The sequence below is a fragment of the Barbatula barbatula genome (assembly GCF_947034865.1).
Source record: "Barbatula barbatula genome assembly, chromosome: 7".
NCBI classification, from domain to species: Eukaryota; Metazoa; Chordata; class Actinopteri; order Cypriniformes; family Nemacheilidae; genus Barbatula; species Barbatula barbatula.
In genome coordinates, this window is record NC_136770.1 from 15,334,153 (window position 1) to 15,349,593 (window position 15,441).

General features: G+C 38.4%; 2 protein-coding genes across 5 annotated transcripts in view; both read right to left on the reverse strand.

The window, feature by feature from the left end:
- cyfip1 (cytoplasmic FMR1 interacting protein 1) overlaps window positions 1–2,780 on the reverse strand; it is a 36,526-nt gene extending 33,746 nt beyond the window's left edge. The window contains exon 1 of one of the 3 annotated variants that reach the window (XM_079460669.1): window positions 2,419–2,780. The gene's annotated coding sequence lies outside the window, so the exon portion shown is untranslated. Of the gene's footprint in view, window positions 1–2,414 lie in introns of all 3 variants that reach the window. The other 2 variants (XM_079460671.1, XM_079460670.1) reach the window with 2 other exon arrangements.
- Window positions 2,781–3,223: 443 nt separating this feature from the next.
- On the reverse strand, window positions 3,224–13,824 carry tubgcp5 (tubulin gamma complex component 5). Of its 2 annotated transcripts, none has more exons than XM_079461091.1 (24): window positions 13,507–13,824; window positions 13,259–13,401; window positions 13,057–13,110; window positions 12,866–12,974; window positions 12,693–12,789; window positions 12,521–12,600; window positions 11,284–11,419; window positions 11,080–11,197; window positions 10,877–10,966; window positions 10,530–10,623; window positions 9,665–9,926; window positions 9,247–9,449; window positions 9,015–9,130; window positions 8,642–8,910; window positions 6,830–7,028; window positions 6,524–6,712; window positions 6,255–6,437; window positions 6,041–6,125; window positions 5,827–5,947; window positions 5,401–5,552; window positions 5,139–5,264; window positions 4,245–4,333; window positions 3,999–4,099; window positions 3,224–3,794 (listed from the first exon to the last, which is right to left on the reverse strand). In XM_079461091.1, the coding sequence occupies exons 2-24, from the start codon at window positions 13,390–13,392 to the stop codon at window positions 3,748–3,750; spliced, it is 3,054 nt and encodes a 1,017-aa protein (XP_079317217.1). In that variant the 5' UTR covers window positions 13,393–13,401; window positions 13,507–13,824; the 3' UTR covers window positions 3,224–3,747. The 2 variants fall into 2 exon arrangements, with proteins under 2 accessions (XP_079317217.1, XP_079317216.1); XM_079461090.1 differs by having other exon boundaries at window positions 3,225–3,794; window positions 6,830–7,046.
- Window positions 13,825–15,441: the final 1,617 nt, after the last annotated feature.

Below are 15,441 nucleotides of genomic sequence, written 5' to 3' on the forward strand. Positions count from 1 at the left end.
CATGCATTGCTTCATTAACACAGTGGATGTTTTGGTGAATTTAACATAACCTTCACATGATGTCAGCCCCTTTTTACAAATTATTTTGTTTGTTATACTGTATCTTAAATGTAAATTAACCTGTTCTGTTTCAATATTCCCAAGTGTGTTTGAAGTTTAAAATACAGGTTTGCGGCTCTTCGTTTTTTAATTCACCATTGTAATGCGATATTTACTGACCTTTCTTTTAAATATCAATAGGATCTGTATTAAATCTATATTCATTGACTCGTATCGAATAGACTCTAGCACTTTTGAATCTGAACATCAGAATCGATACCCAGCCCTACTGTAAAACAAACAATAATGCTTTAAATAACATACAGTTTCTTGCACAGAGCGACCACTTTGCTTTATAAGACCGCCGATATGTCATCTGGAGACGCAGGATTCATTTTGTGTTGCCTGTTTTAATGACATGGCACTTGACCTGAGGTCTTACAGCTAAAAAACTTTATTGTTTTACTAAAGAAACAATGTCACCTAGATCTTGGACGACCTGAGGGCGAGTAAATTAACAGCATATTTAAAACCATTTGAAACAAAAGCATCAAAGTCCCGGCCAAACATTTCATACAGTGTCACGTTCTGCACAACCCCCCATCTGCCTCAGTCTGGCCGCCTGCCCTTAGAGCTTTTACACTGATATTAAACCACCACGACTCCCTTTTAAAGGGAATGCAGGATTCCCTCTTGTTCTTGTGACTATGATCAGACAAGGCAACACATAATACAACCTTAAACAAAATGAATATTCATGCATTATTTCTACACCCTCGTGTCATTTAAAACATAACACACGTTGGACTGTCTTTTATATTTTGAGAAAAGTCTTGTTGAATGCGTGTTGTTCGGTTACCAATGTCCTTCGAATAGAAATATCTTCTTTTTTCTGATAAAATAGACTGAAGTCATGCAGGTTTGGAATGACATGAGGGTGAATAAATGATTGGGTAAACTATTCTATCAACACCTGTGGCACAGACCATATGGCCGTCTTTCTCTCTAAACTGTTCATGTATGCACAAACATTTTCAGCATGCAGCCAGTTGCACCTCTCTCTCATGGCAGCCGTGGTGGCACACAATTCACAACACGAACAGAGTACTGGTTTACCACACAAGCAGAACATCTTGACACATTCCTCTCTTAAACAACAACAAATCGCACTCACACGTGCAAGGAAACACGGTGTCAAAACTGGCTTTGCGTGCGCCACGTGATGATGCACATCCCAATTTGTTACATTAAAGCAGTGGTCATCATCATTGCGTCAAATGTATTCGGGTTACAAAAATAAAGCTGTGATGGTTGTCTTAATTTTTGGCCATTTTCAGCAAGACTGATACCTCAAAGGTGGCATTACAGATAAAGACAAATCTTAGTTCCAGACTAAACAGATCTTCAACGGAGAACCACCTCTGACAAAGCGGCTAATCCATGTTTAGTCTTAATCTCTATTGAGGAAACAAACCAACTGTGTTCGTACCAGAAAAGTTCACAGTGCTCTGCTTAGCTGAAGCTGTTTTTCAGATTAGTGGTTTGTCAACCAGCGCGGAATCCTTAAATAAAAATGTGTTTATAATTGATAAATCTCATTCCAAACCTGCATGTTTTTTTCCTGCAGGAAAGATATTACGAAGAACGTTGGCGACCAATTCTCCCATTGGCCACCACTGTATGGACACAACCATTTGTATTTGAACATTCCTCAAAATATATATTTTTGTGTCCCAAAGTCATATCAAAGTTTTGAGATGCTAGATAGATAGATAGATAGATAGATAGATAGATAGATAGATAGATAGATAGATAGATAGATAGATAGATAGATAGATAGATAGATAGATAGATAGATAGATAGATAGATATGAACGTTAAGTAGATCAGATCAAGATCTCGGCACAAATGCACGATACCTCTTAAACACGCACCACTGTATCAACAACGCCCAAACAGAACCATTACCAACGAGCGTCTAGTCTAGCAAAGCCTCGTTAAACCCATGCAGATTAAACCAGCGAGCGACGCGACGCACTAACGTCACGACTCTCGCGTAATTATAATAAACGCAAGACGCGGCTTTAGTTTATAATAGGAGCTTTCTAGTTCGTCGCGTCGAGCGCTTCAACTTTCTGTCGCGTTTGCTCACGCGCGCGCACGGGCCCACCTCACCCACGACCTGAAACTTCAAACAACTCAATGGAATTTACACACACCGCGTCTTTACACCGCTTCTAATACATGCCAACAAACACAACCATACGGTCAAAACTACCAGCAAGCGGGTGCTTTTAAAGTAACACCAAATAAGCTGGTTGTAACAGAGTCAGACAACACCCAGAATGAAAGTAAAGTCAACGCTCCGCTCTTACCCACCCTTACGTTTTCCAGGACAAACTATCCGCTCAAACTATTCAAAACTGCATTTTCGGGGCGATTTCGACGTCTGCGGAGTTCGACGGTCCCCGTAAAGTCGTTTTCTGCGGGTAAATCCTCGGAAGTTTGGAGCGCTTCGGAAAGTTTGCGGAGGAATCCTGTCCGCGGTGAATGTTGTCGCAGGCGCAGAGCTCGAGTCGGAGTTCCTGTTGCGCTCTACAGGAAAATTCAACAGGAAACTCCAGCAACGCTCTGCCGCATACAGGCCAACAGGGGGCGTTCAGGATCAGAACCAGTCAGGAACGTCTTCGCGTGCGTGCGTGCGTGCGTGCGTGCGTACGTAGACTGATATTTTGAGAAACGCGTCAGTGATTTTGTGCCATACAGTGTCCGGGGCCAGTGTTGTTTAGTTACCGGAGTTCTTCACCATATTGCTTTCGTGTGGTTTGAATTCAATTTGGGTAGAAAAGGGCCAAGATGGTTCCAGGGGGGCCGCAGATTTTGTGGAATTTTATGAAATATAGAAATTGATCATGCATTTTGTGCAATCAAACATCAGAAAAATAAGACCACCAAACCAAAATAATGGATGGTTCTGCATTGTATATTATATAATAATGATTTGGGTCATCATTACACTGGACAAAATTACTAATTTCTCTGAATATTTCCACGCAAAAAAAAACATAAATATTATGTCTTAATATTAAGGGGGGTTTGGCTCAAAGTTCAGCAGTGTGTGTTTGCGTTATTATGTATTATATTATACATGCAAAATTTAATACCTTTTATCTAATGCAAGAGTCGTCAAGAATGATCATTTTTATTCAAATAAATAAACAAGCCAGCATTTTATCTCAAAGTCAGGAAAATGACAGTTTAATGTACACAACTTTCCATTCAGCACAATGAAAAACAGCTTTAGGCAAACACAACACATACAAATATAGGCCTAAACTGCACACATATGTCTGCAGGTTAGGTTAAAATAAGTACACTATTTACATTTGAGTTTCGGTCAATTATGATCAATTTCATTACAGGTATTTGGAATATCTTTACCTTAAATGTCTTGTTGCATGTCTACATTTGCGTTTCCTACCTGACAAGAAGATCACAAAGCAACATTTGTGCTGTATGCAGGCCAGTTTAACACGACTTTCACGTGGTTTATAGAAGCAAAGTGCTACTTTTGTAGAAACGAAAAGCTATTGTGATTTTGTCTCCTGTGAAGTCAGACATGCTGGTGAAGATAAACAGGAACAGCACAGCAGCCATCATACAGAAGTACAATAAATAATCTGCCTTGTGTTCAGGATTACATAACCGTTAGCACTGTTCAAACCCGGCCATCAGTGACAGTGCTAAAGATTCCACTGTAAGAGAACACAGCAAAATGTACCATCACAAAGTTTTCATAAGCAAAATTAAACCTGTTTTGGTATCATTAAGAGTAGATTTCAATTGTTTTTCATAGCTTGTTGATTTTTCCCTTTAAAATGTACGTGCACTAATACTTATAAATAAATGTATGCTTGTGTTGAAATTAGAAAATGTAAATAAATGTTTATGAAACTTACAGTGAGGAAATGAGCCTCTGCACACAGCCTTGTTTAAAATAGTCACAAGAAACATGTGACAGTTTTTAAAATCCGACTCCATTTTGTCAATCGACTCAATTCTAAGGACAGAAAAAAACATTTGTAATTGTACATCCAAAAAAACTTGAGCTTAAGAAAAGCTAAATGCTTCAGAAGGGAAGTAAAACCAGATGAAGTGAAGTGAAAACTTCTATAAAAAACCGTAAGTGATGTTACAGGACTTACTTCCAGGCCCCAAAACCAGCCTGCCATCTGTCTGAGAAGATTAAAACTAAATTCAGCACTTTCATGATGGCCTCCTTGACAAAACTGACCTGAAGGACACAAAAACAAGTTTCATACGTGAATTTATGGCGGCCTCAGTGTGTGTGTGTGTGTGTGTGTGTGTGTGTGTGTGTGTGTGTGTGTGTGTGTGTGTGTGTGTGTGTGTGTGTGTGTGTGTGTGTGTGTGTGTGTGTGTGTGTGTGTGTGTGTGTGTGTGTGTGTGTGTGTGTGTGTGTGTGTGTGTGTGTGTGTGTGTGTGTGTGTGTGTGTGTGTGTGTGTGTGTGTGTGTGTGTGTGTGTGTGTGTGTGTGTGTGTGTGTGTGTGTGTGTGTGTGTGTGTGTGTGTGTGTGTGTGTGTGTGTGTGTGTGTGTGTGTGTGTGTGTGTGTGTGTGTGTGTGTGTGTGTGTGTGTGTGTGTGTGTGTGTGTGTGTGTGTGTGTGTGTGTGTGTGTGTGTGTGTGTGTGTGTGTGTGTGTGTGTGTGTGTGTGTGTGTGTGTGTGTGTGTGTGTGTGTGTGTGTGTGTGTGTGTGTGTGTGTGTGTGTGTGTGTGTGTGTGTGTGTGTGTGTGTGTGTGTGTGTGTGTGTGTGTGTGTGTGTGTGTGTGTGTGTGTGTGTGTGTGTGTGTGTGTGTGTGTGTGTGTGTGTGTGTGTGTGTGTGTGTGTGTGTGTGTGTGTGTGTGTGTGTGTGATGCTTCAGGCAATGTAACACACGATTTGAACTTTTCTCACACAGAAATTCATAAAGAAATTCAGATGTCCGCTTGAGTATGCGCTTCGTTTTTCTTGAAAACAAGAAGTGTTCTCTATGCAGGAAAATGTTTATGCAATTTTGACACAGATCCAGAATTGCTTACTTTCTCTCTGAGCAGGCATCGGTCATGAATGGTTGACAAGTATCTGTAGTGGATTTTGATAAGCTGGTCCAGGTCCTTTGCCTCTTGTACTTGGTGTTGAAATTCTAAACCTGTACTGTGTAGGATCTGCAGATGAAAGATGAGAGTAAATGTCAAAAGGAAAAAAGATGGTTAAAAGGAAACAAATACAGAAATGTATAAACAAATGGACCTAATTTCAATTTAAAAGTCTAAACTCCAATCTCCATACTGTAAAACCTACCCTTGTCATAATGTAGTTGTGCAGGCTGTTGACAAAGTGCATGAGTTTAACTTTCAGGAGAAACATCCTGTGAATCTGCTGGTTTACGGGTTCTTTGGTTGTACTATCTTCAGACTGGCTTCCATCTTGCCTTTTAGCAGCTGCAGTCAAATCTGTGGGAAGATATTATTTTAAGATCCCATATGAGCATGTAAACCGAAAAGCATCTGGATACATCAGTACTCTGGGTCATATTGGAACTATAGAGAAAATCTATGGCGTCTGAAGAGTTGCAATTCATCAAGGAATAAGGTGTGACACCTTTAAAAACAGCTTAAGTATACTGATATTATTACTTTTTCTTGATGTGTCTTTTATTGGCAATAATCCATTCAAACTTCCCTCTCAATTTTATTGCAAAGAAAGAAATACTCTGATATAACTCACCACTGAATCGCAATGTGTCTAGACAATATTTAGCCCATTTGATTTGAAGCAAGAGTAGGAAGACCTGATTGTAGATTTTCTGACACTCTGAGCTAATAACAATATCTACAGGCCATGGAACCTGATAAGAGAAATTCAAAAGCAATTATTATAAACTGCAATATTTAGCCCAAATGGAAAAGTGGCATTTGTCTAATAATTACATGGGCTGCACCTTATAACTCAATGTGAGACCATCAAGGTTATTGACAGGCTGTTTTTTTCTTCCAGGGTCAAGCGTTTCAAGAAATATTGACAACCTGTACAATTGTAAGAAAGACGTATGAATCAGGGGAAAACAAACACCCTGTACAGTATAGGGGGGAAGACACTGATTGTAGACAGGTTTGAGGTAAACCACATGATAAAAATGAACAAAAAAGCACTACCGGCTGCTGTCCTCTGGGTGGCGCTGCCCGACAGCCTCTTGCAGCTGCACATTAAGGAAGGCCAGCTGCTGCCAGCTCTCTTTTTCCAGAACTTTGTCAAAGATAGCGGTGTAGAAATCGTACATGGTGTCTCCAGCCTCCAACAAGAAGTAGTTTCTCATAGCTTGCAAGTACTCCAGCAGCCTGAGGGAAAAAACATTCCTAAATGCTCCACAAAACAAATACATTGCTATCTTCACGTTTTAGGGCTTTTTTCTGTGGTCTATCACCTGTAGTCTTTTTTCAGAGTTCTCATGAGGTTCCCACAGCACTCAATGTATCTCCTTTCAATATGTGGGTACAGACAAGAGCGCAACGTGAGCTCAAATGTCTGACACGTCACAGACTCCGAGGAGCGGTCCAAAATCACACTGCCACCGGAGAATTTCTCATGGAAGTCATTTTGCTCTAAATACAGCCTGCAAGAGAGAACACGCATTATCTCGATAGAAAAACAAGCTAATGTAATCACAATCCACATTAGACAGTGCAAATATTGGCTTAGGATTTTAGGTTCTCTCCCAGGTGTTAGTTACCTTGCGAAATTGATGGCCAGCAGGGGGTCGTGAATGTCATCCAGCTCCAAATGACGTGCTACAATGGACTGCATTTTGATCAGGCTCTTCGTAGTGGCCTGTTGCTCGGTAACTGTATTCGCGTGAGACTCTTCTCCATGGCGAAGGCGTGTCTGCACAGACTCTAGAAACAGCGTGTACAGACTCTTCCTTTCAGCATCTGCAAAGGAACACATGTCTGAGGAATACAAAGACTATTACATTTTCTATTTGCGTTAACAAACATTATTAAACATGCACCAAATAATAAAAACTGTAAACTATGCAATATCTACAAACTAGGATAAATGTACGTTACAATACGTAATAAATAGAATTACATTCTATGTACAGCGTTTGCTGTTACACAGGAAGGTGCCACTGAGCTGACATTAAAAATGATAGTAAAGCCGATTTACACAAGAGAGTGCAAAATTGTGGCAACTCGTGCAGATAATAGTGCAATTTTAATGCAGGAAATGAATTATTTCCGTTTATTTGACATCCCTTCAAACAACAAACTATTTGAAAACATTTCAAATGCTCCGGGCCATGGATATCTTTGGCAAACCATCTGACAGGAGCTCTGCCTCGGTCCATGCTATTAAATAATACATGCCTATTATATCTGATCATTTCAATATGCCTCAATATGTAGCACCAACTGCACATTTAGATTTGCTGTGTGCGCTGAATTTGATAACATTTTAGTATTCTTTCACATAGTTTCAATATTATTGATTCATTCTTAATTATTTGAATATGATTCTATGTTCTCTGTATGCACTAGAACTAATAACTATTGGAGAACGCATAATAGAACTACACAAAAATGTGTCATTTAAAAACAAAGTTAGGGCAGTCAAACGCTAATTAATCGCATTCAGAATAAAAGTTTGTGTTGACATAATTTGTGTAGTATGCATATTCATTTTGTATTAAAAAACACCTACACAAACGTTCATATATTTATAAAATTAACAAACATTACATATTTAAATTATTGGTGAATAAAAATAACTCTGCGTGATCCGGGTGAACAAACATTTAGGAACACATACAAATGATTTTTATATTTTTTCTGTATATTATAAAATCATTACAGATGAGCGTTAAAAAGATCTTAAGATCTAAGGTCTTCTGTAGTGGTAACTTAACCACTGTTAAAACCTGTTAAAATACGAAGTTATTGTGGATCAAATCTTTTTTTTGAACATTCGTGCACTTCCTTAGAGAATATTTCCTAAATATGTATGCAGGCCTACAGCCCTGGTTGTAAGTTGGGCATTGCTAACAAAATGAAGGCAGGTTTGAATAACAGTTTACGGTCTCTTGTGGAGGGGAGGGCTTAAAATGCCTGGTCATTGGACAGTCAGTATAGCCCAAACCCTTTTTCGTTGCTTACGTCATGTGGTGAAGAGTTGTTGTAGAGGGGGAAGGGAGCTTCATTTTTTTGATAAAAGATTGTAAGTGCAAAGGAATTTTCTAAAATAATGGTGCTCACAAATAAATCATTTATAATAGTCACTGCAACACTGTGTAAAACACTTAGAATTTTCCCTTTTTTTATTCATTTTGGCAGACGCTTTTGAATTCAGATGAATTTTGAATTCATGGTGACTTTAAAGAGAAAACATTAAACATTTAACCAAAAATATAAAATTTACACACTTTAAAAACAAAACTAAAATAAATAACAAACAATAACCAAATAAAATAAACAAAGGACACAAGTCGAAACTCTCCTGGATTGCTCATAAACTACCTGAGGTGCATCATCTTATATAAACTGACCTCTGGAGGATCCATCCGACTGCTCTGCCTGTTTGCAGTCCAGGTTCTTCAACAGCTGCATGGATTTGCCTGCCATGATGATCTGCTTGAGTACCGGCTTGAGGAAGGACACCATAGTGTGCTGTTTGTTGCTTGAGGTCTGCTCTCCTCCAGAGCTTCCGCTGGCTGCGTCGCTGAGCCTCTCTTCGCTCTCCACAGTCTCGGAAACGCTGTACAGCGTATAAGTGGCATACCAGAAGTCTCTGTGGTTTACTGGGACATCCTTGTTCCTGATAAAACATAATCAAACATGACTCGCAAATGCGTATGTTGAGTTAAATAAAAAGACAGAATTTTTAATAATAGTGTATATGCACGAGTGTGTTTCTTCTACCTTTGAATTACAAACTCCTTGGCAGGGTCAAATAAGTGACCGTGAACAATCCACTCGTCTACGATCTCAAGATACGGCCGGACCGTTTCTACCCACAGAGAGAAAAGGAGTGCCACCTGATAGAAATACAATGGACATCATTTTGGATCGGACGCAGCAAAAAGGTTGAAGTAGTGCAATAACACACAAAGTCAAACATCTACTACCAAATGGCTATCAAAGACAGACTTACAGACTGTTCGGATGCTTCGCCCACACTGTCATACTCTATGATGGCCTTGTAGAGGGTGTTGAGTAAGTGTGAGGCTCGTAACACATTGGGCGTTCCAGACGGGACCTCAGCCACTCCTGTGCAGAACACCCTGTGGAGCATCGTAATCTGGGCCAGATGAGGACTTAAGCGTTCCAGCACAGCAGACAGAGTCACCGTCTCATCTAAATGACATTAGGGTTTTCCATTAAATCCCTTTTTTTTAAGTCATTAACATCATTATCACAAAAATAAAAATGATTGTATTACAAGACACCCTCCCTACTTTGAAATGTTGAAAAATATTAATAAAAAAGAATGATTCTCAAAAAAGGTTATTATTTGGGGTAATAAAACCCCTCTCCAAAATAATATTTATTGTAATGTATACTACACCAACCTTTGCCGATAATGTCTTTCTCTATAGCAGTAAGCTCTTCTTTAAAAGTACTGAAGTATTTATACAATGCCCACACAAAGGCTTGATACGTCCTGAAAGGAGGTTCCGAGCTCTTCTTGGAGGACGAGAATGATGACAGAGGGTTGAGACCTGGAGGGCAGGGCTCGGCACTGTGACCGGTCACTTCATCAATGAACCTCTGCAGTCGAGAAACTGCTTGTCCATAAGCCGCTATGTGCTCCAGGACTGAGTGAAGACTGTTCTGTTCATAGAATTATAACAAATCAGTTAAAAGTAACACTGTAATGCAATATTATCTTATTAATAATCCATGTATGTAATTATAGCTTTTAACATAGATGTAAATATCCCATAAAGTGATAGTTCACCCGAAAATGAAAATTCTGTCATCATTTACTCACCCTCTTGTCATGTCAAACCTTCTTATTTCTGCAGAACACAAAAGAAGATATTTTGAAAAAGTCAATGGCTGCCACCGCTTATCAACATTCTTCTAAATATCTTCTTTTGTGTTCTGCAGAAGAAAGGATTTGAAATGACAAGTGGGTGAGTAAATGATCATTTTTATTTTTGGGTGAACTATCCCTTTTAGCAAGAATGCTTATTCGACTCATAGTCTTTTTATCTTTCAATTGTTCGATTTTTAATAAATTAAACAAATACTTTGTATACAGTAATTACAAATATAATAGAACATTATATTATACCTAGTTCTGAATCAGAACACAGTACATTTAAAACAGACCCCATATTTTTGGGTCTGATGTGGAAAGACTGAATGTGCCACACAGCAAAATCTAAAATAAAACAAGGAAAGAATGTTAAAGAATCAGCTTCCACTTACATTTGTTAGATGTGTGACCACCACATCATTCCTCACGGTCACCTTGCCGTCATTGTGCTGGAAAATGAAAAGTTTCCTCACACCAGAAAGAAGCCTGAGGATAAGCACAGAAGAATGCATGATCTTTCCTGTATCCTGATAAAAGCTATCAGTCTGTGACACATTTTCTTTTGAGATAATGTCACTGATACGTTATCGACCATTACAAACATCTTTATTCCACAGCTGTTTCAACATGTTTACCGACCCTTATCCCATAACGTCAGTTCCGCAATCATAACATCCATCCTTCTTTTTGTAAAAGTCTCTGTCACGAAATGTAAACATGGCAGCAGATCTAACCCTACCATAGAGTTTCCCGAATCACTTGAGTTTCTGTAACAAAAGACTTCTCCTCTGGAAGGTAAAGCGGTCCGGTGTTATAAAGGTGTTGATCCCTGGAGAGATAAAATGGATAACTCTTACACAACCTGAATAGGATTCCTATCAAATGAAATCATTCCAATAATGATATAAACATTTTGTACGTGTCTAACTGTGAATTTCTTACCACACATTGTAAAGGTTGGAATGCAGATGAAGGCTGTGTGGAAAGCGAGGAGAGTTGGGAACCCAGTATGAGGTGACGATATGTTGCTCCAGCCAGGCCCTGGAATCAGGCTCACCCACTACAAGAACAAGGTTTGGTAAGAAGTATTGCTGTAAACTTAAACTAAAGGCAACCACAAATATTTGTGACAATACTATCCCTTACCAGTCCATGTAACTTGGACGTGCTTGTTGTTCTGCTCGTGATCCTCCTGTGGAGTTCTGTCCACCTGTATCCCAGAATCCTCTCTGCTCAAAGGCTGCTGACTATCATCCTCTTCACTTTCATCCTCAGACCATTCCTGTTACGATAAATAAGAAATGATTTCTGCCACCCTTTTGTATAGATGAATTCATATATATATATATATATATATATATATATATATATATATACTGTATATAACTAAATGTCTCATTCAAGTGCCCCAGGCACGTAGACATGTCCGCCATCTTGGAGCGGTCCACGGACGTCACTCACAGTTTGCTAGAATGCCCCAATACTGCGCAACCACTGCTGTGAAACCACAGGAATTAAATTTCCGAAAAATGGGATAAACTTTCGTTGTTGTCATGTGTTAGTGTAGCAGATATAATGTTTGAGCTTACACAACAATAAATATGTTTTCATAATCATACACAGTAAGTGTTAACGGACCTGCTCGCACCATTCCAAAATGGAAGATGACCTACGTATAGCGGCCCATAGACACAGATGCTAATGCAGCATCTAGATATTTATATCTCTGGATGAATTGTTAAGAGCAGTAGTTCTCAAACTACACACACACTGGAAAAGTTAAGTGTGACATAGATTTAAACATCCCTGATACGCACATGACCATTTTAAACAATAATGTTGCACACAGACATATACAGGTCATTCAACATCCAAGTAATTTTGAACACTGGGTCGGAACTTCCGCTTACGTCATGCGTGACCTTTCCAACGTGATTACATAGTTGTGGACGCGCTAAATGGAGGCACTCCGAGGCAGAGCAAGCCATATAGTTATGTTTAAACAATATTTTTAGTTTTCTTGGAAATGATTCGTTTCGCTAGACAACACCCTTATTCATCGGCTGGTGTCGTGTAGAGCCTTTTGAAGCTGTGATGAAACTGAAATTTGGACCTTAACCAACAGCCCATCGTTTAAGTAAAGAACCCTGGAAACCTCTCACCAAGTCTAAAAATGTTTCCACAGAAGAAATAAACACACGGCCGTCTGGTATGACATGTGGGTGAGTGAATTATAAGGAAGTAAAAATGTATTGTGAACTACTCCTGCAACCTTAATCTGTTATCATAAATCTATGTAGGTGATTCTTAAGAAATCTTGGTTTTAAGATGTCAATCAGGATTTTCTCAAGAACACTATAATAGTGTAAATGAGTTCACTTACTGGTGTGTCTGGAAAGGGTCCAGTATCAACATCTTCCCCATCCATTAAGTATTTTGCCCAATCAAATGTGTCTTCTTTCACTGTAGAAAACAATATTCTTAATGATTTATACCAATCGGGTGAATATATTAGTCATTTAGCATGTACAGTGTGGACACAAAACCACTCTCACCTATTTCCTTCAGTCTGGGCCTTTCACAGTAGTTGGTGTTGCATGGAGAGTCAGACAGATGGAGTAATAAATCCAGCAAACTGTAGTGGACATCAGTCTGTAAACATGAGATAGAGATAATCAGCACATTTACTAATGTGAGTTAGGCTATGTTTAATGTCAATATTATCTACCCTGGTTCCCTCGGTGTTGGGAAGAGGAGAAGTGAGGAATTCCTCAGTCAGACGCTTCCAGCTGTCTGCTTTGCTCAAGTCAGAGTGGACCATGAGTTTCTCATGAATCCTGAGAGAAAGAGAAATCACAATAAATAAGGTTTCATAAACTATAGCAAAAAAAATGAAGATGGTAAACACATGCATAGTACCCATTAATGGAGCGCTGTACATTGTGCCTGTTGCAGTCAAGTAAACGATGAAATCTGTTTAATGGGAAAAAACAGGATGAGAATTCTTTTCTTTATTATTTATCCCTTTGTTTATTGCACTTATCTGTTCAATGAAATGTATTACACTGTTCATTATGTGCTATTGTAAGCCCGTATAAATAAACGGAAGAACAGTCCTTACTTAAAATTGGACAGGGTGAACTTCAGTGCCATTTGATAGTTCTGATCTTCCTCATCCTGAATACCAGTCAAATTTGAGATGAGTCTTCTGGTCTCCAAGTCCAGATCCTTCTCAAACCTGCTCCAGTGAGCCATTTTCCCAACCTTAGACACGAATAGAATAATTCGCTTTCTTTCATTTTGTGTCACAAGTTCAATTTCTAGATGCGTGTATTTTATATATGTAGTTTGTCCTGTAAAAGCACAGACCTGGTTCCGTTGTGTTGCTTTGACAGGCGAGCCGTTGACAACAGCCGCGGATGCAGGATAGCAAAATATATAAGGCGACAGTACGCTGTATGTCTCACGAAAATACGCGAAGACTGCATTAAGGGTGACTTCAACATATATGTATCGCGGTTTCTGTTTATACACGTTACGTTGTTTTATTCTCCGTTGCCGCCTCCATGACTTCAGACGCTTCTTCTGTGGTTCCGTAAAAACGTTTAGGAAGTAGTAGGGAGATTTCTGGCCACCTATCGACCAGACGCAAAATATCAACTGATCTCATGCTTCTTCTTCTTCTTCTTCTTCTTCTTCTTGAGTTTTACTGGCAGTAGGTAAATAATCTAATAGGCGCATTACCGCCACCTTCCGAACTGGAGTGTGGATCCATGGCAATTGCCTCAGTCTTTCTACATATATATATAAATATATTTACACTCTTTCCATCAATCCTGTTTCTTTTAAGAATTTGCTGAATTGCTCATTTACTTCCTTCAACTCCCTACTTAGAAAATTCTTTATTGTGAATTATAATTCCAATTGTACAACTGCTTATTTTAATTCCCCCTTTCTTTTTCATGTCTATTAATACGCTTTACAGATTCTTGTTGACTAAACTTTTGACATGTTCCATTTGGGTGTTTATTTATTAAATAAAGTGTCTTATTGAGTCCTGTGTCCTATTCTCTGACGCGAAAGCACTACTCCTTCCCTTCTATTTTTCCTGTGCAATTTACAATACCAATATACCTCTTAATATTATATAAATGTCTTCCTGTACTGTTTGTATCCCAATAATTCTGCCATATTTTTGAGAATAGTGTGTTTGCCTCAACTTTACATAATACAACTTTCATTTCTATTATTTGTGACTTCATGGATTAATTGGCAAATTTTGTATTACTTCATTATCCTTCACCCTTACATTGCATGAACTCAAATGTATGTAATATCTTTATAATTTGCTATAATTAATTTCATACATCTATTCTACGTGTTTCCCTGTTTAAATCTGACATACTGTCTGATGCAACTAAAACATTATTTTCTTTCTTTTCTTCAATCCACTTTAATCCCATCATTATTGCAACCAGTTATATACAGAAAGATGATCTGTTGTCCTTTTTTTCATTTTAATGTAATATTTAGGAAAATATACCGCAGCTCCTATAATACCATTCTCTTGATTTTTCGAACCATCTGTAAAAATCTTTAATTCCGTTGTATATTTCCTTTGCACAACTATTTCAGGCAACTTTCTCTTTTAATTCTTTGTAATTCAATTGATGGCATACTAAATAACCAGTGGGGAATTTCTGAATATGATACTATGAGACAATATTGTATTTAATCTAAACCATTTTCCCTTGCTTTTACATTACTTATCCATCCAAAACTTCTTCATTTTGCTTTATTATGTTCCTTTATTATGTTCCCCAAACTCCTGAACTACATTTTTTGCAGGGTGCATAATAATATGTCCCTGTTAACTCTTAGTTAACTTAGTTCTTCTTATAAACAAAGACATCTCTCCCACCCTTAATTGTTCTAGTTCTTGATACAGTTTTAAGGGAATTTGTTCATGCCGTTAAGAATAACAGATTATCTGCAATTTAGCACTCGATAGTTTAAAGCACCATAATTCTACAGTTTTAATTGCTATCTGCATCTTCCTTTTCATATATTCAATATTTCTTCCCCTAATTCAGAGAGTCTCATCATCTGCATACAATGATTTTCCTATTCCATGTTCCACTTTTTCAAAATACCATAAATCATTCATTAAATAACAATGGACTACACACACTACCCTGATGTGGTCCATTTTCTATGCTGTGTCTACTTGAATACTCCTTAAAAACGATAAAATAGCAGCCTCATGAAAAGTAACTTGATAAGAAGTCCTTCTTTCCATATCGT

Coding starts and splice junctions, on each gene's coding strand:
- tubgcp5 (XM_079461090.1), bottom strand. CDS start 13,392: ATGGCTCACTGGAGCAGGTTTGAGAAGGATCTGGACTTGGAGACCAGA. Junction 7,047..8,641: donor GTCGGATGGATCCTCCAGAG/GTCAGTTTATAT, acceptor TGTATTCCTCAG/ACATGTGTTCCTTTGCAGAT. Junction 6,713..6,829: donor CTGGCCATCAATTTCGCAAG/GTAACTAACACC, acceptor TCTCTCTTGCAG/GCTGTATTTAGAGCAAAATG.